This window comes from Hypanus sabinus, chromosome 7, assembly GCF_030144855.1.
Source record: "Hypanus sabinus isolate sHypSab1 chromosome 7, sHypSab1.hap1, whole genome shotgun sequence".
NCBI classification, from domain to species: Eukaryota; Metazoa; Chordata; class Chondrichthyes; order Myliobatiformes; family Dasyatidae; genus Hypanus; species Hypanus sabinus.
Window position 1 is genome coordinate 165,004,718 of NC_082712.1, and position 26,949 is coordinate 165,031,666.

Below are 26,949 nucleotides of genomic sequence, written 5' to 3' on the forward strand. Positions count from 1 at the left end.
GTCTTCTCCTCTATTGAGCACATCTACAGGGAGCGCTGTTTCACAGGAAAGCAGCATCCATCATCAAGGACCTCCACCATCCAGACCATGCTCTCTCCTGGCTGTTGCTCTCAGGAAGGAGAAACAACAGCCTTCAGTCCCACACCACCAGGTTCAGGAACCAGAGGGGATAACTTCATTCAGCCAAACACTGAACTGATTCCAGAACCAATGGACTCACTTTAAAGGACTCTACAAATCATGTTCTCAATTTTTATTATTATTGTTTTGTTTTTAATTTTTGTATTTGCACCATTTGTTGTCTTTAGCATATTGGTTGTCAATCTTTGTGTGCAGTTTTTTATTAATTCTATTGTTTCTTTGTAATTACTGTGAATGTCTGCAGGAAGATGAATCTCAGGTTAGCATATAGTGACATACATGTACGTTTTTGTGTCGGGGTAAAGATATGTCTTTACCAAAGGAGATGTCAGGTGCCGCTTCCCTCTGCTAGCTTGCAAGTCATCCTCGCACAAACCGCCCCCATCAGGGTCACGTGAAGCCACGGGAGCAGGTGGTGGCTGGCCGTATGAACAGTTACGCGACCACTGACGCTGGGCAGACAATCTCCGAAGAGTATTGATAATCGCTGGGATCACCCGTCTCGTAAAGACACTATCCAGAAGGCAAAGGTAAACCATTTCTGTAGGGGGAAAAAAATTGCCAAGAACAATCATGGTCGCCCACGTCGCGCACGTAACGAACGAACGATGTACTTAGATAAAACATTTGTACTCTGGACGTTTCTCCAGTTTTGCCTGAAAGCCGCCGGGTCTGCTCAGTATTTACAGCATTTCTTGCCTTACAGCGCCTCGCCGTGTATTGCTTTTCTCGACTGTTACGTAAGGTGTGGTAGGTTGGTCGCGACAATCGGGGCGGTTAGAGTGCAGGTAGACGGCACTCGTCCCACTGCTGCGGTTACTGTTACTGGTTCGGTGACCTGCTCTCTACTTCCGTGTTTCACATTTGATCGCCGGTCACTGACGTGGGAGTGGGGACGAGCTAAGAGCGAACTTCGGTTGCAAAGTTTTGAGAGGGAAAACCAAGAAGGAGCCCCCGTTGGGAAGGAAATAAATACCGCGGAAAGGTGGAGGAGACGACTAGTCAAAAGAGGTCAGTCGTGTTGGGTGTAATAGAGATGATACTGAATGAGTTGAAGCAAATTGGGAGAGGAGAAAATTAAGGTAGAATTTGGAGCTCGGAAAAGAGCTTGGTTCTTAACTCCAGAACGGTTTGTGTAACTGAATTGGAACTTCGTTAAAACAGGGTTGATTGTGGAAAAATATCCACGGTTAAAATCATACCACGTAAATTTAAAGAGAGCTTTTCCATTTTTGTCACTTTTGGGGTTCTGGAAATCGCAGGAAAGCGCATATTTACTTGCCCGCCCCTGACTGCTCTCGAAGAGGTGAGTAGTGAGTTGTCTTCTTGAACTGAAACAGTCCCTATGGATCTGTAAAATCTGAGTTGGACGATTTAGACAATGGATATACAGGTTAGGATGGCGTACCTCTAATAGGGGACTCTGCAAATGCTGGTGTCCGCATGTTTATCTTCTTTGTCAGTGGAGATGGTGGATTTGGAAAATTCAAACGGAATAGTCTGTAGTTGACTCAAAAATCAAAGTCGAAAATATAATTTATTATTAAAATACGTATACTGTGTTAGAAGGTAGAAATCTACAGCACATTACAGGCCCTTCAGTGCAAAATGTTGTGCCGACCGTGTAACCTACTCTAGAAATTGCCTATAATTTCCCGACCTTGTAGCCCTCTATTTTTCTAAGCTCCATGTACCTACTTGAGAGGCTCTTAAAAAGACCCTATTGTATCCGCTTCCACTACCACCGCCGGCAGTGCATTCCACACACCCACCACTTACCGCTGATATACCCTCGCTATCCATCTCCAAGCACCTTAAAACTATGCCACTTCGTGTTAGCTATTTCAACCCTGGGAAAAAGCCTCTGGCGATCACCCCCACCCCTTTCCGTCTTATACGTATGTTGTATGCTAATTAATTGGTCAACATGATTTCCTTTTTGGAAAAAGTGGCATTGACTTTGCCCGATTGCTTTTAATTTTTCTTAGTGTTCAGTTTAATCTTTAATAATTGCTTCTACACAGATTTCACTGCATCTCCTGCTTACCCAATCTTCCACTATCATCTCTCTGTTTCTAGAACCAAAGTGGGTATGTTCACATTTATCCATGTATATGAGCTTGAAATTCATTTTCTTTACAGGAAAATAAAAAATATAATTTTTGCAAAAACTGTACATAAAGACAATATGCAAAAGAAGACAAATTGTGCAAATTTAAAAAAATAATACTGACAAAATGATCTGTAAAGAATCCTTGAAAGTGAGGCTGTAGGATATAGAATCAGTTCAGGGTCGTGATTGAAGTTATTCCCTCTGGTTTAGGAGCCTGGTGGTTGAAGGGTAATAACTGTTCCTGAAGCTGGTCTTGTAGCACTTAGGCTTATGTACTTCCTGCCCAACAGTAGTTGAGGGAAAGAGGGCAAGACCTGGATTGTGGAGGTCTTTGATGATGGATGTTGGAATTGATTTACTTTTCATTAATAGGATTAATAGGACGACACTGGTGTCAAGCTGTAGGGGTCCTAATGCCCTTCCCTTGGGCAACATCAGTGGCATGGAGAGGGGAGACTTGCAGCATGGGCAACTGCAGGTCTTCCATGCAACCCCGCCCAAGCCCCAGTCATCATCGGAAATCAATGGACATCCGAAGAAGAGACATTAATAGGATGTACCTGATCAGTCCTCCACATCAGGAAGATGACTGCATTTTAAATATGGAATAGCATTGTCAAAAGCACAATTAGAACATAAAAAGCCCTTCAGCCCAGGATGTTGTGCCAACCTTTTAACCTACTCTAAGATCAATCTAACCTGGGGTCCAAGGACCCCTTGCTTAATGGTATTGGTCCATGGCATAAAAAGGGTTGGGTACCTCTGTTCTAACCTTTACCTCCTACATGGCCCTTCATTTTTTTTTTTATCATCCAGTACTAGTTCTCCAGCAATACACACAAGCTGCTAGAAGAAATCAGCAGGTCATGCATTATCTATGGACGGAAATGAACAGTCGACCTTTTGGGTCGAGTCCAAAGGAAGAGGGAAGAAACCAGAACTTTGAGTGCAGGCTTTTTTAAATTGCAGCTGGAATGAAGTCTGATACTTTAATCTTTGCTTTATCCATTATTGATATTAAGGATACTTGTGAACTAATTATTTTTGAATGGTGAAATAAAAAAAAAAATTTACTTACAAAACAATTTACTTAGGTCGATGTATTTTGCGTACTGTCTGATATGGAGGAACTATTGCATAGGAATAGAAAAAGCTGCAGAAAGTTGCAAATTCAGCGAGCTCCATTACAGGCACTAGCCTCCCCAGCACTGAGGACATATATTCAAAGGGCAATCAATGCTTCAAAAAGGCAGCATCCATCATTAAGGGCCCCCATCACAAAAGATATACCCTCTTCTCTTTGCTACCATCAGGGAGGAGATACAGGAGCCTAAAGGCTGGCACTCAGTGTTTAGAACTCCTTCCTCCCTTCCTCCATCAGATTTTTGAATGGAGAATGAACCCATGTAGACTGGCTCACTATTTGCTTTTTTTCTTTTTGCACTACTTAATTTATATTTTTAATATAATCTCTTATTACAACTTATAGATTTTTATTGTATTGCAATGTACTGCTGCCACAAAACAGCACACTTCATGACATATGCCAGTGATACTAAACATGATTCTGATTCCCGCTACTACCTTCAGTTATTTTTTAACCAGCCTGATCCATGGACTTTACTCAGTGTCCTTTCACTATATGTGCTCTCCCACTCCGGGATAAATGAATTTCCTAATATGCACATCTCCATGATGTGAGTTAAAATACATGATCTAACATGTAAAGCAGAAGTTTTAAAATTTCCCCTCGGGCTCATGTTCAGTTAAAAACAAACACCAGTTTCAGGAATAGTTATTACTCCACAACCATCAGGCTGCTGAATCAGGATGGATAACTTCACCCACCTCAGCACTGAGCTGACACCACTATCTGTGCACTCAGTTTAAAGGACTCTACAACTTAGTATCAATTATTTACTACTTAAATTATTATTTGCACTATTTGTCTTCTGCACATGCATTATAGTTACTTTTAGATTTTCATAAATTCTATTATATTTCTTTATTTTCCTGTAATTGCTGCTAGAAAATGAATCTCAAGGTAGTATATGTCGACATATACAGTACATACTTTGATGAACTTACTTTGAAGTTTGATCTGGAATATCACTAATTGTAATCTTTAAAAAAAAATAATGTTGCTCACCTTTTGTCCTATAGAAACCAAGGTCTTTCTTTCTTTAGATTTCTTACCATTCTAGATTGACAGCACAAATAAAGGCGATGAGTCTGCAAGAAAATTTAATGGAAGAGATGGCCCCAATAATATCTGTCAAATCTTCTTCAAAGATCTCAATAGTGGGCACTGGGAGAGTTGGCATGTCATGTGCCATTTGCATTCTAGAGAAGGTAATGTCTCACTTTTATTATTCATTTTTGAAATTCTATATTTCTTTCCTTTTTAATAAGGATCCATATGTAAAGACAAAGTTGAGAGGTGTAGTGAAAACCTTACTTGCAGCCACATCACAGACACATCATACAAGTAGCAATCACAAGAAAAACATGAACATGTGTTGTACACACTTCTTACAAGAAAACACAATTAGAACAAATAAAGATCATTTTAGTGTAAAGTGGTCATCGTGTTGCTAACGTAAAGTGATTAGGATTTTGCCAGAACTGACTTGTTGAAGGGAAGTCAGAGAGTGGTGAATCTGTAGAATTTGTTGCCACAGGTGGCTGTGGAAGCCAAGTCATTGCGTATATTTAAGGCAGAGGTTGCTAGACTCTTGATTAGACAGAGGATGAAGGGATACTGGGAGAAGGCAAGAGATTAGTGCTGAGATGGAGATGGATCAGTCCTGACGAAATGACAGAGCAGACTCGATGACCTAAATGGCCTAATTCTGCTCCTGTATCTGTTAGTCTTATGAAAACAGTAATTAGCAGCAATCCAATAATAGTTGTGAAAAGATGGCATAGCCCAGATCCAATAAAGAAATTAATCAGCAAGCAAAGTGCATTTATATTGAAACTTTCTGAATCTTGTATCTTGAGACTAATCAGGGAACACCTGATCCTAGGTAGACTCAAAGTGAAATCACTTCGGTCTTCACAATAGACTCAAGCCTCTGACATGACGTATATAGGAATATCTGATGTAGTCGATGAAGGTGAAGGATACCATTCTGATACAAGGCATACTGCATCTTAGATATCCCAATTGTCACTGTGGCTTTGGGACTGACCGACTTTCTAGAGAACAGTGTAACCAATTAAGTATGCTTGCAGAATTGTCCGAAAATATAGCACACTGTTAACACATAAGCTTTCCTGCTGACAACAGTGGCTTTTTCTCAGTAAGTAACCCGTTTTAGTGGTGTTAGTTGTGAGGAGTTGTCTGATTGTCAATCTGTTGAGGAAGTTTCTCAGCAAGGTAGATTGGTATATAGGAGCATGTGAGCAAATTTTATTCATGCGACTTAATGCCTCAGAACATCTGATTAAACTAATATTAAAATTCTCTCTGACATTGTTATCTAAAGCTATAAAAGCAACTTCCAGTCTCTGCATGTGCACAGTTATATATAGAACAATTATTCTACTCATAGCGCATTTTAAATGTAGAAGTTGATAAACAATAGTGTTTGGTGATGACCTTTAAGTGCTATAGATGGATGATACCCATCATCTTTGAGCCAATGTTTGGATATTTCTGATTAAAGGAAGCTCTGAATACTGGATCACTTAGAATCACCTTAAAGCCAGTGTTTTCCAATTTTTCCTTTTACAGAGTTTAGCTGATGAATTGGTCCTTGTCGATAAGATGGCAGACAGAGTTAAGGGGGAAGCGATGGATCTGTTGCATGGTAGCCTGTTTCTAAAATCCAAGATAACATCAGATACAGGTGTGTAACAGGCTATGGGATTTATTATGACATAATTTAATCAAAAATTTGAAGCATTATCAAATTTTAAGCTGTCTATCCACCTATTTATCAATTGTCTGCTAGCAATTCTAACAAGCATCATGTATTAGAAAGAGTACAGTGCTAACACTGAAATCCCTAGCAGCACATTCATATGCCATGTGTCATTTTCATTGTACGGAATATAATGTCTTGCATTCATTATTCAGTGTCAAAGTTCTATCCTTATATCTTAATAAATGTAATAAAATAATATATGTAATAGATGTAATAAAATAATTAATGAAAGAGCATTTATATTCCTTGATTCCTGAACTTTGTTCATTGAACTGAACAGGGAGGCACCCAATCCCCGTGATGTTAGGACCTAGGAAGACTCAAAAGGAAATCACTTGGGGATTTTCAAAATAGACCCAATTCTTATTATTTTGACAGAAGCCCTCTGGTAATATTAGATGCATTCAGCAAAGGGGAGGGGTGCCACTGGGTCACTCTGCTTTGATTCATCTCTGATACAAGGCATTCTGCTAGTATCTAGGATTCCATAATGGTTACAGTAGCCCTGGGACTGACTGCCTTTCTGGATCACTGGATAGCTGATAAAATATTTTGACTGTACAAAATATTTGCCAGAAGAGGAATTATATAGAATATGATCAACAATGCTCATTTTAGCTTGTTCCATAAGCTCCCAGTCTAATGAAATAGGGTCACCCTTCGACCCAACTTATTTGTGCCAACAATTGTGCATACGTAATTTATCCCATTTTCCTGTGTTGGTTCTGTATCCCTCTATCTCTTTCCTATCCATGAGTCTGTCCAAATATTGTTTAAACATTGTAAGTGTTCCACCTCTACCACTTCCTCTGACAGCCTGTTGTGTAAACCTATCATCATCTGTGTGGAAAACAAACTTTCCCCTTAGATTTCTTTTAAATCTTTCCCCATCAGCTTAAACCTAGACCCTCCAATTTCAAATCCCCTACTCTTGGAAAAAGACTATCACTGTCCATCTTATCTATGCCCCTCATTTTGTAAACCTCTATAAAGTTGCAAGTTTGGGAAATTGGCCCTGGCCTATCCAGTCTCTCCTTATAATTCAAAGGGTCCAGTCTTACTACATCCTTGTGAATCTTTTCTCCCACCCTCTAGCTTAATCACATCCTTCTGTAATATGCCACTCATAACTATACACAATAATTCAAATATCGTCTCACCAACAACTTGTGTAGCTGCAACATGATGTTCCACTCTTGTACTCAGTGCCCTGACTGATGAAGGCAAGGGTACCAAGTTTTTTTCACCTATCTGTTCTACAACACTCCCTGGGGCCTTACCATTCACTGTGCGTACTGCTCTGGTTCAATTTCCCAAAATGCATCACTTCAACCTGTGAGTTAAATTCCACCTGCCATTTCTTTGTCCATTTTCCCAGCAGATCTTGACCCTGATGTAAATAATCTTCATTGTCTACCATACAACCATTTTATTTCTGTTAACTCCAAACTTACTAATCATGACACACATCCAAATCATTGTTTGACAAATAGCTGGAAAGCCAAGACTGATCAGTGCGGCACATCACAATGATGCTAAGCAATCAGTTTAGCTGTACTGCAGATGCTCCTACAATAATAAAATCGCTCCATTAAAAAATGCACTAGACTTGAAGGAAAGCAAACACAGTTAGTTGGCCTCCAAAGTGGGAAACAACCTTTCCATGTCACCCTGACACCTTCCACCGGCCCAAATTTGTATCCAGTTGTCTAGCACACCTTGGGTCCCATGTGATCTAACTGTCCAGACTAGCCTACTGTGCAGGGAAAAAATAGACAGATTAGCATTTGTTCTGTGTATTTTAAAACCTAAGTATAGCTCACAGCTTATTACGTCAATAATAGTATATTAGAAATGTGGTTTTAATGCAGGAAACATGACAGCCGTAAAAAAAAAAAGATTAAAAGATAAAGAATGGTCTGTACATCGAAGCTTACACTGAAATGCATCGTTGCACAAATCAGATCAGTTTTCCCTGTGCTGGGCAGCTCACAAGTGTTGTCATGCTTCCAGTGCCAACATAGCGTGCCCACAACTCACGAACTGTAACTGTACATTTGTGGAACATGGGAGGAAAACAGAGCACCCAGAGGAGATCCATGTGGTCCAGGGGGAGAGTATACAAACATACAGACAATAACAACACAAGTGAATCTGCAGATGCTGGAAATAAATAAAAAACGCAAAATGCTGGCAGAACTCAGCAGGCCAGACAGCATCTATGGGAGGAGGTAATAACAACGTTTCGGCCCGAAACGTCGTTATTACCTCCTCCCATAGATGCTGTCTGGCCTGCTGAGTTCTGCCAGCATTTTGTGTTTTTTTTATACAGACAATAAACACTGATCTCACAGCCAATGTTGGAATTCTTTACTCCCCCACACCCACTCTCTGCTTTCTGCAGGGATTCCCTTGTCCATCTATCCTTCCTTACTAATTGCCCTCCTGGCATTTATCCCTGCAAGTGAGAGAAATGGTACACCTGCCTATTCACCTCCTCCATCACCTCCAGTCAGAGCCCCAAACAGTCCTTCCAGGTGAGGCAACATTTCACCTGTGAATCTGCTGGGTCGTCTGTTGTAATCCAGAGCTCGTGATTCGGCCTCCTCCACATTGGCGAAACCCGATGTAAATTGGGGGACTGCTTTGCTGAGCACCTCGACAAAGTGGGATTTCCCATTGGTCAACTATTTTAATTCCTATCTCAATTCCCGTTCTGACACGTCAGTCCATGACACCACTTGCCATGATGAGGCAACTGTCAGGATGGAGGAGCAACTCTTAATGTTTCACCGAGGTAGCCTCCAACCTGGATTTGATTTCTCCTTCTGGTAGATTTTCCCCTCCCTTACAATAACCTGTTTTCAACTGAAAGAAAAACAAGCAATGTTCTGTTAAACAGATAGTAAGCTCTTTAGTAGCTTGTTATGCATTTGAAGAGGGAGTGTTAATATGAATACTGGAAGGAACTTCCTGTATATCAATGAGCTGTGCCCCAGGATCTTCTGTTTTCATTGAAGAGGGGAGGCAGGGCTTCTGTTTACTCTCTCTGGCTATCCATCCCATAGGGTGATGATGGTTCCTTTCAGTCAGTTAGTGGGGTTTGATATGTGCGTCCTGGAGTTCATTCAAACCACAGCATCTCTGATGATGTAGCACTCTCTCAGCAAGTACAGGAAGCAGACTTTAATTTTCAACTCACCAAAGTTGAAGAGGTAGTCATGGGGGACAACAAAATGGCAGATGAACTGAATAAGTATTTTGCATCAGTGTTCACTGTGGAAGGCACTAGCTGTATGGTGGAAGCTCCATGTGTCAGGGGTAATGAAGTGCATAACTAGAGAGAAGGTCCTTGGGAAACGGAATGGTCTGAAGATAGCTAAGTCAGCTGGACCAGATCAGGTACACACCATAGTTCTGAAAGCGGTGTCTAAGGAGATCGTTGGAGCATTAATGATCTTTCAAGAATCAGTAGATCCTGGAATGGTTCTGGAAGACTGGAAAATTGCAAATGTCACTCCACTCTTCAGGACGGGAGAAAGGCAGAGGAAAGGAAACTATAGGCCAATTAATCTGCCCTCAGTAGTTGGGAAGATGTTGGATTTAATTATTAAGGATGAGGTCTTGGGGTACTTGAAGGCACATAATAAAATAGGCCATAGTCAGCATGGTTTCCTCAAGGGAAAATCTTGCTTGACAAATCCGTACGAATTCTTTGAAAAAATAACAAGCAGGAGAGTCAAAGAAGAATCAGTTGATGTTGTGTACTTGGATTTTCAGAGGGACTTTGACAAGGTGCCACACATGGAGCTCCTTAACAAGCTATGAGCCCATAGTATTACAGGAAAGATTCTTCCATGGATAAAGCAGAGGCTGATTGGTAGGAGGCAAAAAGTGGGAATAAAGGGAGCCTATTCTGGCTGGCTGCTGGTGACTAGTGGTGTTCCACAGGGGTCTGTGTTGGAACTGATTCTTTTTACGTTTTATATCAGTGATTTGGATGGTGGAATTGATTGCTTTGTTGCAAAGGTTGCAGATGATAAGAAGATAGATGGAGGGGCAGGTAGTTTTGAGGAAGTAGAGAGGCTATAGAAGGAATCAGATGGATTAGGAGACTGGGCAAAGAAATAGCAGATGAAATACAGTGTCAGTAAGTGTATGGTCTTACACCTTGGTGGAAGAAGTGAAAGGGTTGACTATTTTCTAAATGGAGAGAAAATTAAAAAAGCTGAGGTGCAAAGGGACTTGGGAGTCCTTATTGCAGGATTTCCTAAAGGTTAATTTGCAGGTTGAGTCTGTGGTGAGGAAGGCAAATGTGATGTTAGCATTGATTTCAAGAGGACTAGAATATAAAAGCAAGGATGAAACTTTATATCTCATGGGTGAGACTTGGAATGCTGTTATCGATTTTGGGCCCCTTATCTTAGAAAGGGTGTGCTGAAGCTGGAGAGAATTCAAAGGAGGTTCATTAAAATGATTCCAGGATTGAATAGCTTGTCATGAAGAATGTTTGATGGCTTTGGGCCTATGTTCACTCGAATTCAGAAGAATGAGGGATGACCTCATTGAAACCTATCAAATGGTGAAAGGTCACAATAGAGTGAATGTGGTGAGGACATTTCATTTGGTGGTGGAGTCTGACCAGAGGACATGACCCCCATGTAGAACAGAGATGAGGAAGAATTCTCTTAGCCAGAGAGTGGTGAATCTGTGGCATTTGTTGCCACAGGGTGCTGTGGAGGCCAAGTCATTATGTATATTTCAGGCAGAGTTTGATTGGTCAGAGCATGAAGGGATACAGCAATAAGGCAGGAGACTGGGGCTGAGAGGAAAATTGGATCAGCCATGATGTAATGGTGGAGTAGATTCAATGAGCCAGATTGCCTAATTCTGCTCCTATGTTTTGTGGTTTTGATTTGGGGGCAAGAATTTTACCAGCAGAGCTCAGCCAGTACAGCATGTGTTACAAAAGCAACACTAAGCAAGGTTGTCAAGTATGTATTAGGCTATTTCTTGGTTGCCTGAATATTTTGAGTTAGAAGCCAATGCCCCAGGTCTTTTTAAAAACAGTACATAGTATTAAGTCAAATGCTGTTCTTGGCAGCTGGTTAAGCAACTGATTACAATGCTTGCTTTTTGCTGCTTGCAATAATTTAGAAAAAAGATTGCTCAACTAGGTATACAGATACTGACTCTTGTGCAATTATTTTAAATTCCAAAAGTGTTTGAAAAGTAACAGCTCCTAAAATATAACAAGTTACTAAAGAGCTTGCTGATTGTTTAACAAGAACATTACTAGTTTTTCTTTACTGGTAAACAAGTTGTGTCAAATGCATTCACATTGTTTTATGTTGTAACCCTAATGAATGGTCTCAGCCCAAAACATCATTTATTCTTTTCCATTGATGCTGCCTGACCTGCTGAGTTCCTCCAGCATTTTGTGTTTGCTGCTCTAGATTTCCAGCATCTACAGAATCTCTTGTGTTTATGTAAGCATCAGTCCTGTTCTTTCTCTTGAGTTCAGCAGTTCTCAGGCAATTGGAATAATATTACCAAATTTGAGTTGTATAACAGAGTTTGCATTTCAGTGCGAGCTTAATTAGTGGTGTCCAATACCATGCAAAGCTGCAGTGCTGAGGAATGATGTTGTACTGATAATATTGGTGTAAAGACTTTGCATAGTGCAAGTTTGGCTGCATTTCATAAACTTAAAATACCTGCCTTTCATCAGGGATTAATTCTGTTTGTCATATAAATTTACATATATTAGGAATTAGCTTGGTGTGTTGGTGCAATGTGCAGCAGAAACTTTCAACAATTATAAAGTAATTTGTGAAATATAAACAGAGATAAAAGTATGTGAATGGAATAAAAAGTGCACAAATATCAGTGTAATTTACAATGTAAGCAGCATTATAAAAAGTGGTTTAACTGACTGACTTTCTTTTCTGTATGATCGTTCATTCTATAGATTATAAAGCAACACAAGACTCTAAGATATGTATCATCTGTGCTGGTGAGGTGGCAAAAGATGAAAAACCAGATAAAAGTCTGCTGCAGAAGAATATTGCTATTTTCAAGGAAATTATCCCTCAAGTGGCTAAGCATAGTCCAAATGCAATTTTGCTTATTGTTACTCAGCCAGGTAAAGTTGATTGATTAAGTATTTCAATGAATGTCACCAGCTCCATCTATGCAGTCATGGGGAAAACATAAAACTACTTCCAGGCAGTGGTGGATTTGAACCCAGGTCTCTCGTGCTGCTACACTACCATGCCACCTTAGTAGTTTGTATTTGAATACAATAGCCATTGACTGATTTTTATCAAAAAGCCAGGTGGTTAGACTTGTATGATAAAACAATATAAGTGATAGAGTTCACCATTTCCAGGACCATTGGAGAAATGACCAATTTTGACAAAGAGTAAACTGCTATTTAAACTTCCAAAAAAATTTTTACTCTTTTGTATTTAATTGTGAGCATCTTCTAAAGACCTCTGAAGGTTCCAAGTAGAGTAAACCTCTCTAATTAAAACAATTTTACATTTTAACTTGAGAACACTTTAAATAACAGAACAATCAACCACACCAAAAAAAAATCAATTTCACCTAGTGAAGTTTAATTTTAATTGTGTTTGATTACTTTCTCCTGGGTTGGTTTACTTTGTAGTGGATCTATTGACCTACGTTGCCTGGAAACTCAGTGGATTTCCAAAAAACCGTGTTATTGGTACTGGTACTAACTTGGACACCGCAAGACTTCGTTATTTACTTGGTGCAAAATTGAAAATTAATCCAGCGAATGTTCATGCCTATGTCATTGGTGAACAAGGACATAGAAGTGGTGAGTGAATATCTGTCAATTTCGTCAACATTGATAAAACATAGTTAAAGATATTTTATGCTGGGCTATGAAATGCACAATTCCGCAACAGAAATATCACTTTGCATTCCAAGATGAATCCTCCAAAGTGACATGATCAGAGTAACAAATGGAAAACTTCAAATCAAATTGTTCATGTCATTGATGCCTCATGAAACGTGGTAGATTTTTGTGAACAGGGCATAGCTGGACAAGTCTCCAGCTTAAAAGAAATAGAGCAATGGATGAAGAATATCTCCCCATTTCCATTGCACCTACTGAAAGAAACAGGAATTCCAGTCATTTGCTTGCTTATATCATTCTTTCAGCATAAATGCCGATGTTGTAACTATTATAACTGTTCAATTAGAGGCATATCTGGTTCTGGAGAACATGTGGGCTCAGATATTTTCTCCCATAGACTAAAGAGTACTCCGTACATTAAATGCTTTCTCAACATCAAATGTATTTATTTTACTTAGAATTCCTTCCAGCCTAATGAGCTAGCACTACCCATTTATAATCGCATGACCAATTAATCTATTAACCAGTACACCTTTGGACTGTGAGAGGAAACCAGAGCACCTGGAAGAAACCCCATGTGGCCAAAGGGGAAAAACATACAAACTCTTTACAAACAGTGGCAGATTTGAACCTGGGTTGAAGCTAGTATTATGCCACCACGTGTGTGAAGACTAGTGACCATGATGATTATGACATGGATTTTCTATGTGCCATGTTGGCCGAATGTGGTCATGACTACTTCAGTCCTGTCTTTCCATGCCTGCCCTTCAGTTCACAGAGGCTCCCCGTCCCCCATCTTTCACCACCGGACATAGTAGGGTTACAAAAGATGGATCTGATTTTTTGGTTGTAAGATCATTTGGTTCAATCTATTGCACATCAGGCATTTGCTTTTCTGCACACATGTAAACCTGTGTTAGTAGTTTCCTGTTGGCAGGAAACTGAGACTGGAAAGAGAGGGGTACCCTTAAGGGTTAGAAGACCTTGAAAGGGTTTGGAAGGAAACATGTTGAGGTAAGAGGATGTGGCAGAATATTTGTCAGTGTACATTTGTGTTTGTGATTGAAGTGAATGTCCATGGAATTCATCACCATCGAGGGCTGTGGAGGCCAAGTCATTAGATTTATTTTGAGGTAGAGATTGATAGGTCCTTGGCTGGGTGTGGGGGGTGCAGACTGAGTTTATGGGGAGAAGATGGGAAATGAGGGGGAAAAACAGGATTTGAAAGGCAGAGGATGATCATTCTGCTCCTCTACCTCAAGCCTGCTGTGCAGCAGAACCTGGCCTTCACCCATCTTAATCTCTTTGCCATTGTACCTTTGTGTGGTAGGTGAACTGCAATGGCCCCTCAACTACATCTCTCCCTACACCCCCCGTCACACCTGAAGATTCTAGACCCAGAAACATTGAGTTGCCCCAGCCTTGCATTTCTTTCGTCTTACTGCTGTGATAAGTAACAGTATCATTTTCACGTGTGCCTGTCAACGGTGACCCTTGGTGCTCTTGCTAATAAAGTATTTGGTGACAGAAGCTCATTTACTGAACAGTCTTCTGTAAATATCTTTCACTATATTGTTAACAGTGCTCTCACAACATGAAAACAATGCAATCTGTTTTTCTTACATTACTGATTGTTTACCTCTCGCACTTAATTATTTTGCAAGAACAGCTTTTTCCAGCAGATAATAAAGGAAAACTATGGCAACAGTTTCAATGATGATGACAGAGTAAATGCAGGGAGGTGCTTACATGGAAAAATTACTTCTCTTGATCATTTATTTCCTGACATTATGTGATGATAAATATATTTTTGATTGTCCAAGAACTTGTTGATACTCCCTGTGATTAGTTTTGTCTTTATTTAAATTACTGCACTTATTGCTTAATGGTGCACAAAATGTGTTTCTGCTACCTCATGCTGTGCTTTTTACCTGTAGTTGCTGTTTGGAGTGGTACAAATGTGGCTGGTATTAATCTAAGCAATTTGGTTGGAGGAGATACAAAGCAAGATGTAAATGAAATTCATAAAATGGTCATTGACAGGTAAGTGTTAGTGGGTTCTTGTTAAAGCCTACTCATAACAACAGATTATAGCAGGAATATCCCTGGTATCGGGCTCTGCTTTACAATGGGGAAGGTAACAACAAATTTTTTTTGTTTTTTAACTTTGTTGTAAAGCAGTCTTGTGCTCTCTCTTCTCCACCTTTTCATCATAGTTGATCCATTTTCCCTCTCAGCCCCAATCTCCTGCCTTTTTCCCCATATCCCTTCGTACCCTGACTAATCTAGAATCTATCATCCTCTGCCTTAAATATACCCAATGACGGCCTCCATGGCCACCTGTGTCAAAGAATTCCACAGATTCACCACTCTCTGGTTAAAGAAACTTCTTCTCATCTCCATTCTAAAAGGACGTAAGGGCACAATCTCAATGGCTCTTCAGATGGCCTTAGATCACCTAGAAAATACAAACACCTATGTCAGAATGCTGATCATTGTCTCTTCCATCTGAAATGGGTCCTACCAAATCTATCATCTTGTAGCTGTACCCGAGAAGTTCTAGACCAGAATGCCATCGCAGTATTCCTGGACCCAGGGTTCTTCAAGGATTTTGGGAGAACATTAACTTTAAACCCTACCTTAAACATTACAAGGAGTTTTCTATTTGGTGCTGGATGACTATGTAAAACTGATGTGGGAACACTGCCTTCAGATTACCCAACTTCACATTCACACAGCATTATAATTGCCTATAAAATGTAGTGTAGTAATCTCATCATGGGATTCAGATGGAATCTAGAGATGGAAAAGCAGAAGTGATTTGTAGATGAGGTAAACTGAGAATTTTGATCCTTAATGAACTGTAAAAATTCCCCGTTTTACATTGTACCATTGTAATTAGTAAATCCTAAATTGTTACAGCAGAAAAGGGCATTCAGCTCATTTGAATCAAGTCACTGCTGGCTTCAGGGACTGAAATGTGGCTATCGCATTCTCCTGTTCTTTCTCATTGACCTACAAATCATTATACAATTACCTTTATTTGAAAGCCCGATGGACAAATTCCACTACCTTTTCATTCAGTGAGTTTCAGCTCCCACCATGTTTGTGCTTTACATTTATGGAGAGCACGAAAAGGCATCTGACAGTTGATAGTAGAATGATATGATTTAAAACTTCAAAGGAGCAGTTGGGATTTAAGGTTTTTTTTTGTTTTCTTACCATAGTGCTAATGAAGTTATAAAGCTGAAAGGATGCATTTCCTGGGCCATTGGTTTAAGTGTGGCGAATATTGTTACTTCAATTTGTAGAAACCTCAAGAGTGTCCAACTGGTGTCCACTAATGCAAAGGTAAGTTTTAACCAGCTGTCATTCATGTGAAGACCATGTATTGTTTCAATATTGGTGAAACTCACACAAGGTATAGCTGTTCTGTGTGTGCCAATTGCGCTTTTTAAAAAAAAAAGAGATAGAAAAATCAGGCATTAGCCAAATTTACTGTTGAAGAGAAAAATTTCAGGTACTTGCAGAAGAAGGATAGAACCAGACTACAGTGCACAGTGAGGACTGCCGAGCGCATCATTGGAGCCTCCCTGCCCTCTATTGTGGACCTGTACTCTTCCAGGTTGAAGAAGAGGGCGGGGAACATCATAAAGGACTCCTCCCATCCTGCGCACAGACTGTTTGAACTGCTTCTGTCTGGTAGGCACTTCAGATCCCTCCAGACTAAGACTAATAGGCACTGGAGAAGTTTTTTCCCTACTGCGGTCACTTTGCTGAACAGTTAACTGCCTGTTAACTGTCGGCTACCTATTACTTGGGTTGCACTACCTGTATGTATAATCTATATTTTCATTTATATTTATCATCTGTTATGAGCAGAGAGACAACATCTGCTGGAAGTAAATTCCTTGTATGTGTACAGGTACTTGGCGATTAAAGTCTGATTCTGATTCTGAAGATCTTTTGGATGAAGTATTTACTTAAAGGCATCTACTCACTAAACATTTTAAATGTGATTATAGTACATATCCAGGTTCTGCTCGATATATTATTCTTGAACCTGACAGGCAGCGGTTATCATATCAAAGGTGCTTCTTCCAGGGCAGAACCCACACTGTGTCTCGGGCAGGTTCTTTGCTGATTAGGTGGTTGAGAATGGTGTGGACTAGGATCTTTTCAGCCATCAACAGCAGCGAGATGTCCCGGTAGTTACTGCAGTCAGCTTTGCTGCCTTTGTTCTTGAAAAGAGGTATGATCGAAATGTCCCTGAATTCATTGGAATGCCGTCGTCTTCCCGAATGCTCATTAGAATGTTATGGAAGGCCTATAGTGCGACTGGATCCATTGACTTGAAGATCTTGGCAGGGATTCAGTCAAAACCAGAGGCTTTTCCAGAATTTAAATGAATGGCTTCTTTGACCTCAACCATTGTGGGATGGAGGTCGAGGCTGTTGGCAGTGGGTTTCTGGAGGATCTGCTCAGGTGCAGCCTGGTCTACAGTAGAGGGCCTGTTGAGCAAGTTGCTCAAGTGCTCATTCTACCTGTCATTAATGCTCTTTTTCTATCTGAGTAAGACTGTGCTATCTGCTGACAGAGCGGATGTCGGCATGGCTTGTGTAGTCCATAGCTTACTTTAATGGGTCTGAAGAGCATCTTGAAGTTTTTGGTGTCAGGATAGCACTGATTCCTGCCTTCCTCTCCCACCATTCAGTTCACATTCTGCGTAGTACAGTCTGTGCTTGACTGTAAGTCTGTTTGAAGTGATCGTGTTTTGGGATTAGGCAGTTGAGAATGATGCAAGCTCTGCTCCCTTTATTCTTGAAAAGAGGTATGATCGAAATGTCTCTGAATTCATTGGTATTGTTCAAAATGGTGCCAGTGAACTACACAACTAGCGACAACTTCCTGAAGACAGTTCGTGAAACTACTTTTACTTCTTTCAAATATGATTCTGCTGAACCTGTGATTTACATTTTGAGCCAATAGAGTGATCTAGTGCTTTGTTGTCTCTGAGGGAGTTCGGTGAGGCTGGGAGCAGAGTGTGTGGCCTGGAAACCTGTATGCAGGCACTCCATTTACAGGCATGCCTGATTTACTCATTGCTCCCCTCCAACTGAGGTGTCGCGCAAGGTTGAAGTCAACGAAGACCAGAGTGGGGATGGGTTGGTGTTCCGCCTCATCTGCCTGTGTTTGACCGGTCTTCCTCTCCTTCCCGCTAGCCGCTGTCAGAGCAAAGTGCAGGAGTGTTGGGATCCACGTTGCAAGGATTGATCAACGAGGCTTGTGTTGTGGACTCGTTCTGGAGGACTTTGAGGTTCATGATGTGTGTGTGTGTGTTTCTGGATTCTGGTTATTTTTTTGCTATTTTTGAGTGATTTGATCAGGATGATGGATGTGGACTCTGAAGACTGGCTCTGTGGCTTGCAGTTGGCTATCAGTGCAGAACTGAACTAAACAGAATACTCCTGAAGCCCTAGTCCGATGCTGATATTCTATGTGTTGTTCACTTGATTTTTGCTGTTTGCACAATTTGTTCTTTTTTTTTCATGCAGTGGGTGTTCGATGTTTTTCTTTGAATGGCTACCATGGTATTTCCTTGTTTCGTTGCTGCCTGCAGGATGACAAATCTCAGAGTTATATTCTGTATACATACTTTGATAATAAATGTACTTTGAACCTTTAGGATTGAAGAAATGGCACTCAGCCATGTGAGAGTTGATTTCTACTTCTTCTTAAGTAACCTGATGATATTGTCATCATTTTTCATCAAACCAATCCTGATTAATTTTCTTTTTTTGGTCCAAGGGCTGATTTTGCTGATTTCATTGCTGTCATCTTGTATTGATCCCACTTCTGTGCTGCCCTTCCATTCAGGGGCCTCTAGGACACCAATGCGTCACAAAACTGTTTGTAAGTTGCCCTCAGCGCCGCAACTTGTTGGTATTAAGAGCCTGTCGGATTATTTTTGGTTTCTTTTGGTGGCAGGTGGATGATGAGCATTGAGAGGATTAATTTAACCAGGTGACAATCAGTCCAGCACTCTGCTGCTTGCAAGGCTGTAGTGATCTTAAAATCACGAGTGTCCCAAATTGATCAAGTGCCATTGCTTGGATCTGGGGTGCATCCATGTTATTTTGTATTTGTCGGCCTGTCTAAAGAAAGTGTTAAGTGATAGCCATGTTGTTTTGGTATAGAAACTGAGCAGCAGTAAGCCATTGTTTTGAGTTTACCAACACTGTGATGTCCTGGTTGCTCTTTACAGTTATTGGGGTAATTGCCTACCTTGGCATTGAAGTGGCTCATCAGGATGAACTCGTCACTTGGATGTGTTGCTTTCATGATTTGACCAAGATTAGCTTAAACGTTCTCTTCGATTTCATCATTGCATGTCATAGCAGATGTGTAATTGATCTCATTGAAACCTGTCGAATGATGTGGAGGGGATGTTTCCTATGGTGGGGGAGTTTAAGACCAGAAGGCACAGCATCAGCGTACAAGGACATCCATTTAGAATGGAGCTGTTGAATTTCTCTCGCCGGAGACTGATGAATCTTGGCCATAGGCAGGATATTTAAGGCAGAGGTTGATAGATTCTTGATTAGCCGGGGCATGAAGGGGTACAGGGAGAAGGTGAAAGATTGGGGGCTGAGGGGCAAATGGATCAGCTATGATGAAATGGCAGGGAATGATGGGCCAAATGGCCTAATTCTGCACCTACATTTTACGATATTTTAGTACTGTAAACTGTGATGTGACTTGAGCGGAAAGCAAAGTGTGATTAGTCGCCTATTGACACAGTGTTGATAGATGAGGAAGGAGTGAAATCCTGATAGCTAATCCTACTCCATGTATTTGATCATCACTTACTGGTTTGCCTAACTGCCCTTAGACTCAGAAATAGAACCTTGGTCTGCAAGCCTGGCCTTGCTCAACGAAGCAGTTTCGATGTTGTAAGGTGGCAGCTCTCATGCCATGAGGGCCATTCTTCACTCAGGTATCACTATTCTCATTGTCCAACAGAGCTAGGATGTTCCAAGCTCCAAAAATCATTTAGGTTTTCATGAGTTTTTAACCGCTGTATGGGTAAAACTGCCAGCCACGACATGCTGACCAGTTGTTTTGGGACAAGCAATGTTTGCGACACCTTCCCTAGTCGCCTGCCTCACCTGAGGGTGAGCAGTGTTGATCCTGAATAGGGAAGCTCAATAACCCGGGATGTGTCGTACTCCTGTGCTGTCCTGGGATCAGAGCCGAATGACTTGAGTTTGCAGGTGACCTCTGTGCAGGTTTGGAACGACATTTGCTCTCCACAGAACGCTGCAGGACTGCCTTTCCTGGCTGTCTACTCTCACTGGGGATCTCATTTGCTTTGTCCGCTGGAACCAACTTTGCATGCTGGGATAGGCATATTGCTGTCTTGCCGGCGTTTTGAGGCGAACCGGCCACCCACTTAGTTTAGCCCACCTGTCAAAGCGGTGTGCCAGGGTGTAGCCATTGTTGCATGTAAACAGCTACTTGGAGTCACAGGTGAGAGCTGAGTATCAGGTGAGGGCTGAAGGTGGAGGAACTGTCCTGGAGGGGATACAACAAGCCCCTGCACTAGAGGTGCTACCCCTCCCTGGACACCCCATACAGCCATGTGATTAATGTAATTACAGAAACGACAAAAGACTATTTAAGTCACACCCCATCAATTAGAAGGGAAAAAATGAATATATTTGCATCCTGGAAAGTGGCAAGACAAGTTAAATCTGTCTGGAAATCATTTAGGAGCCATTGCTTTATTATTTGAGTTATTTAATCCAAGGAAGTTATGGTGAACCAGCCAGTGTTCATTGTGCCATAGAAAATAAGAAGAGGAGTGGGCCATTGCCTCTTTGAGCCTGCTCTACCATTGAATGTGATTGAAGCCAATTATATACCCATACTTTCTCCATTACCCCTTTATGTCTTTCGCATTCTTTTCCTTCTCAAGTACAGTGGGCAAATTGACCCCCGTAAACCTCTGATTGTGATTTTTGTCAATTCACACCCTTCTGAGTGAAGGCTCTTCTTGCTCTGTCTATGACTGTAACCTTCCCCTATCCCCCAGCTTGTATTAAATCCTTTACCAAGGACAATGATACCTGCCCCCTCCCCATTCAGTCTGTCTAGCCCTGTTAGAATTTGTGACAGCAAGTCTGGCTGAGGCACTTGGGAACCCATGGTAGATTTCCTATATGTAGGCCTCTGTTAGTCTCGATAGACCATGGATTTGCACCTTGGAAAGGGGGGCATTGGAAAGTTTCTAGGGCGCAAGCCTGGGCAGGGTTTTTTTAATGGAAGACTGGCAGTTGCCCAAGCTGCAAGTCTCCCCTCTCCACGCCACCGATGTCCAAGGGAAGGACATTAGAACCCATACGGTGTTGTCGCAGAGCAATGTGTGGGTTAAGTGCCTTGCTCAAGGACACACTCGCAGCCTCAGCCAAGGCTCAAACTAGCGATCTTCAGATCACTAGATGAAGGCCTTAATCACTTGGCCACACGCTGACACATATCCTATATGGAGGTAAAGTTAAAGAAGAAAAAACATTCTCAACCAAATATTGTAAGGAAAGAGTTAAAATTCACCAGAAGTCATTTTGGATTCCTCCTTGGTGTTTGCAAGAATGTGCAACACAAGACAGTTGTAGTAAGATAAAACAGTATTAGCTTAGAATGTGCGAGCCACAGCCTTCACATATATTTATGACAAATACTTAGTATTAATAATTGTAATTAAATGAAAAATGTAAATCTTCTGTAGTTCTGCTCTACTGGTGGGATCTAATGTCACAGGGACCACACTTTCTAATACAATGGTGTAAAAGAACTCTTCCTGTCTTTGCTGCTGGGAACATTTTAGAAAGATGTAATCATGGTATCCCCACCAAGACCTATAAATTTTGCTTCAGTGAGTTTTAGAATACAGGGCAACATCAAATCATAGTTTAAAATACCATCACTAAAGGAGGAAGCAAGGTGACCAGGTGGGCCTGTTTACCAAATGTTAACAATTACCAACGTCAAAAATGTAAGTGCATGTAACATATGACATAAAAAGTGCTGGAGGAACTCAGCAGGTCAGGCAGCATAAATAGAAAGGAATATTTTGGACTGAGACCCTTCATCAGGACTGGAAAGGAAGGGGAAAGAAACCAGAATAAGGAGTGGAGGGGAGGGAAGCTAGGTGATATGTGAAGGTAGGTGGGGTTGAGGAGAAAATGAAGTGAGAGGGAGGTAATAGGTGGAAAAAGTAAAGGGCTGATGAAGAAGGAGTATGATAGGAGAAGAGAATGGATTTATCTATTAGGTGAACTTTCAGTGAGAGTTCTTGTTCGACTCCAGATAAATGAGGGAAAATCTCAGAATGATTATGTATTAAGATACCTCTTTTTCTGATTTCCTTTTGTTGAATATTGCACATATCCAGGCCTGTATCTTTATACCAACTAAAGTCTTCTGCATTGTTATTTGTTCCACTCATACTTCAGGATGAACACAAGATCAAAGCGGACGTGTTTCTCAGTCTTCCCTGCCTTATGGGTGCCACGGGAGTATGCGGAATCATCAAACAAAACCTGGAGGAGGATGAGGCAAAAAAACTGAGATGTAACGTGGAACATCTCTTGAAGGCCCAGCAAGAAATTGTACTTTGAAAAAAATGACAAATGATGGTTTTCTTTGCACGATTAGACCATTTTTGGAACATACATGATTGTCTCATTTAATGCATATTAGTCAAGTGGTTTGTTGATTGAGTTGTATGAAAATTAAGTGCTGCTTGCTAAAGTTAAATGAAACCAATAACAGATACAGTAAAATGCAAATCAATATTACAAGTATGGTAATGTATTGTGAATTCCCTCACTTGAAGATATCATCCATGTCATAATTGCGACAAAGGTGAATGAATGAATGAATGAATGAAGGGTTAATAGCAAAGGACAACATTGGATCAGTGATTAGATTTCCCTCCTTCCTCTCTGGAGAAGCACATTTCCCAACTGAGGAGAACAACAGCTGCGCAAACAATAAATTAATTAGAAATGGTCAGTGTCAGAAAAGGTTAGGATATATATTATGAAAACAAAGGTGATGCATTTTGGTAAGTCAGATAGTGTTAAGACATGTATTTTACTGCCCTCGGAGTGCATACGTACAAAGCTATGTAGTGAGCTAAACACATTCTCGTGAATCACCAGAGAAGGAAGCTTTCTACAGGGTTTTAATGAGATCTTACTTGTGAAAGATATTGTTGTTTCATGGCCAAATGAAGAGAAGATGAAGATGGATGTCTTTCCATACTGTGCTTTGAGTCATATCAAACTACATGCACAGTATATTAAAGAAAAACTGTTTATGTCCAAGATTATGTCTGTACAAAATCAACTGCGCCTCTAGAGGTCAGAACACTCCCCACCTGGCATCCATAGGATGTCAAACTTAACCTTTGAAATGGAAAGTCAAATGATCATTTCATGAAATCTTTGGTAAAAGAAGGATGGTGTCAGAGATTGGTCTTAAAGTCTTACTACACTTACACAGTCTTTAACCATTATCACTTTGAAAGTATCGACCTTGATGTCATTCCTGGTGGGGATCAGCTGGACCTGTTAACCTTGAGGAAAGGGTGAGCTGATTAGCTTGGAGCCCTCTTTGGTGTGATCAGTCGGGCTAAGATCAGTCAGAACATAGCTCCTTAAGATGTTAGAAAGGATTTGTAGCTCAGGTTGAGGATGTTGTTGTTGAGTGGTTTACAGATGTTGTTACCCAGCTAGACAACATCATCAGTGCAACTTCAAGTGAAGTGTTGGTGATCTACATTGTTCGTCTGTTATGCGTCCTGTTTCTAGTCAGTTTGTGTGTGTGTGTCATTTCTATTGGTTACCAATTACATAATCCACTATTGGTTCATTAAAATCAGATGATAATTATTGTCCGGGCTGTGTTAGTCAACTGTTATGTAGGATTAATGTTGCCCTCGTTGATTGACGATTGTAATCAGGTGAATTGCCTCCGAGGCCCTGACTTGCGCTGCATAGGAGGGAGGTCGTGTCTGAGATTTTGTAGACCTTTGGCCAGGGCTTCAGATGGGAAATGTTGCATCACCTCAGCATGGTTGGATGCAATTGTATGCAGTCTGAGATTAGACTGCGCCAACATGTCTTGCACTGTTTTCAGCATGCTGATTGCTTCTAGTGCACTAGAAAATTATTTAAGATCATTATCACATAGAAATATCTCTATCTACCGCTCTCCTTCTCTCCCTTGATATCTGCCCTTTTACTGCCATAGATTGTACAGTTGATGAGGGACAGTTACCAAATGCATGAACACTTGTGCAGTACTCCAGACTCTCATTGTCTAGTTGATGGCGATGAAACTACAAGAATTTGAGGTGGTCTCCATGATTCTCTCTCAATAGGAAGCTGTGGAATATTTGTTCGATGTCTGCCATCACTGCAACGGACTCAGTTCTGAAGTGCATGAGGACCCGAGGAGACTATTTCTGAGATCTGGACCCTGGAAGAGCACATCATTCAGCAATATGCCTTTGAACTAAGCACTTGAACTGAAGACGTTGCATATTTGTGCAGGTTTCTGGGGGTGCTAAACACCAAAGTTTTCTTAGTTGGGATCTGGTAGAGGCGCTAACTCAGCATGATTGTTCCTGAAGACTCTCTCCATGTAATGATCCTTCATTTCTGGTTTCCTGCTCAATGTGCAACTGATGGACGTCAGTCAGCGAAGAGTCTGCTCTCTGTTGTTTCGTAGTAGTTGTTGTGGAGAGTGGAAAGGGAGGGCTGCTACCCAACTGTTTGACTTTGCTAAATTCTTCGTTCATGATTCAAAGGAAGCCCTCATCTTCGATGAAAGGTGCCAGCTTATAATCATCTACTTATTGACTGAAGACCAACGTGCTTAAATCTGGTTGAGCAGAGGTAAGTATGTTAAGGCACTTGGTTTGCTTGCCTGCAATCTTCTCTTTCATACGGATTCTACTCTCACAAGGTCCAAAATGTCTGGGGTGGCATTATACCGACAATGGGTGGACGAGCACCATGAAGGCAGACTGCATCCACTATAATTCAACCCAGGTCTGGTTGTTGGGCATAAGGTGATTATCGTTGTGCTGCTTACATACCTTATGTAGATGAAATGGTGTCTCTTGCCAAGCAACTGGAGAATCTGCTGAAGAGGCAAGTAGGGGAATCTTTTCAGTTATGGCCTAAGATGTGAATGAACATGTGCAGCTTCAGGAGTTGACATTTCATACCTGTTGTTATGAAGTTGGTCACACTCAATTAGGGTTGGTAAGTGTAAGTAGGGCTCCCCTCCCTTTAATTTCATGACAAATCTACTGGCTCCTCTTCTTGCAACTTCTGATGTTACATATGTTATAAAACATATGGGGAATAAGAACTTTGACTACTGAATATGTAAAAGAATGTTGATTGTACCAGGGACACATTGCTCAGATCATCCAATATCACCCATGCCATTATTTTTTGTTCAGGGTGATCTTTTGGGTAGATATTGGCTAGACACATTTTAGAGCAGGATTTGCCTTGGAACCTTTTCCCTCATACTGGTAAATTCAGGCTACTCTGCTGTCCTTCAGGAGTGCAACATCACCTTCCTTCCTCAATGTTAGAGCATGACTCTGGCCATTTGTGGCCGTCGTCGTGGCTATCCCTCGAGTTCGAGGATGATGGTCTTCATTCTGTTGATCTATTTATGGGTTCTCAAGTGACTTATGAGTCCAATATTGGCTTTGAAAGTTCTTCTGCATTCAGGACAGGTAGCTCCAGATGGAAGATCGGGCTTTGGTTGTTGCTGCCTCTCTTTCCATTTTCTTCTTTTCTAATTCTGCACATCTGTTGGTTTCGAAAGTTGCTGTTCCTTCTCGGATGATGGCTTGCCGGAGTTACCTGTCCTTGGCATTGGTTTCCCAATTGCTGATGTTGATATTACATTTCTTCATGGTGGCTTTTATGACGTCTTTGAATCTCTTCTGTTGTCCGCCTCTTTTACGTTTGCCTTCTTTAAGCTGTGAGTAGAAGATTTGTTTCGGCAGATGTTCGTCTTTCATCTGAACAATGTGACTGCTCCATCTTAGTTGGTTCTTAATGACGTAGGCTTCAATGCTTGTTGTTTTTGCTTCATTTAGCATGCTGGCGTTGGTTCTTCTATCTTCCTAGCTGATATTTAAGATGTTTTGAAGACAGCATTGATGGAACTTTTCAAGTGCCTTCAGATGTCGGCAGTATGTGTCCAGGTTTTTGATACATACAGGAGCGTTGGGATTACCACTGCTTTATACGCTAACATTTTGGTGTCTGTTCAGATGTCATGATCATGAAAGACTCTTGTTTGGAGACGTCCAAAAGCTGTTCCAGCGCATTTAAGATGATGTTGGATCTCATCATTAAGGTCAACATTGGAGGAGAGGTGACTTCCAAGATATGGAAAGTGTTCCACATTTTCCAGGGTTATTTTGCCAAGTTGAATTGATGGTTCAATCTGATTTATCTCAGTTGGTGACAGTTGGTAGATGATCTGAGTCTTGGAATTGATGGTAAGTCCAAGTTTCGTGTATGTACGGGTTGAAGGCAGTCAGAATCTGTTGTAGGTGGTTTTCTGAAAGAACTGCAACACTGTTGTCATCTGTGTATTGGAACTCGATGAGGGAACTCGTGGATGTCTTGTTTTTGGACTTGAGACGGGCAAGATTGAAATTCTGTAAACAATTTCGGTTCATTGCGACAATCATCCACATTATCAAGGACAACCTACCCCCATTTGTGGCAAACTTGCACTGACTGCAGATATTCTTGTTTCCATCGTTTCCA

The 26,949-nt window shown here is 41.0% G+C and overlaps 1 protein-coding gene and 1 long non-coding RNA gene across 4 annotated transcripts; one reads left to right on the top strand and one right to left on the bottom strand.

Annotated features, from left to right (window-relative positions):
- Nucleotides 1-238: 238 nt before the first annotated feature.
- Nucleotides 239-4,429, bottom strand: LOC132397366 (uncharacterized). 2 transcript variants are annotated; one of them, XR_009513345.1, is made up of 3 exons: nucleotides 1,921-4,429; nucleotides 1,550-1,641; nucleotides 239-682 (listed from the first exon to the last, which is right to left on the bottom strand). It is a non-coding gene; the product is annotated as an uncharacterized LOC132397366 (long non-coding RNA). The 2 variants fall into 2 exon arrangements; XR_009513346.1 differs by having other exon boundaries at nucleotides 1,550-1,651.
- On the top strand, nucleotides 455-24,033 carry LOC132397365 (L-lactate dehydrogenase A chain-like). Of its 2 annotated transcripts, XM_059976041.1 has the most exons (9): nucleotides 535-671; nucleotides 848-1,152; nucleotides 4,442-4,606; nucleotides 5,994-6,108; nucleotides 12,158-12,331; nucleotides 12,857-13,030; nucleotides 15,010-15,115; nucleotides 16,300-16,423; nucleotides 22,588-24,032. In XM_059976041.1, the coding sequence occupies exons 3-9, from the start codon at nucleotides 4,481-4,483 to the stop codon at nucleotides 22,750-22,752; spliced, it is 984 nt and encodes a 327-aa protein (XP_059832024.1). In that variant the 5' UTR covers nucleotides 535-671; nucleotides 848-1,152; nucleotides 4,442-4,480; the 3' UTR covers nucleotides 22,753-24,032. The 2 variants fall into 2 exon arrangements, with proteins under 2 accessions (XP_059832025.1, XP_059832024.1); XM_059976042.1 differs by lacking the exon at nucleotides 848-1,152 and having other exon boundaries at nucleotides 455-671; nucleotides 22,588-24,033.
- The last annotated feature ends 2,916 nt before the right edge of the window (nucleotides 24,034-26,949 follow it).

What these genes read in the sequence shown, in the direction of transcription:
- LOC132397365 (XM_059976042.1), top strand. Translation starts at nt 4,481, where the DNA reads ATGAGTCTGCAAGAAAATTTAATGGAAGAGATGGCCCCAATAATATCT. An exon ending in CAAGATAACATCAGATACAG is followed by an intron (nt 6,109 to 12,157) that starts GTGTGTAACAGG and finishes TTCATTCTATAG; the next exon opens with ATTATAAAGCAACACAAGAC. An exon ending in TGGTGTCCACTAATGCAAAG is followed by an intron (nt 16,424 to 22,587) that starts GTAAGTTTTAAC and finishes CTCATACTTCAG; the next exon opens with GATGAACACAAGATCAAAGC.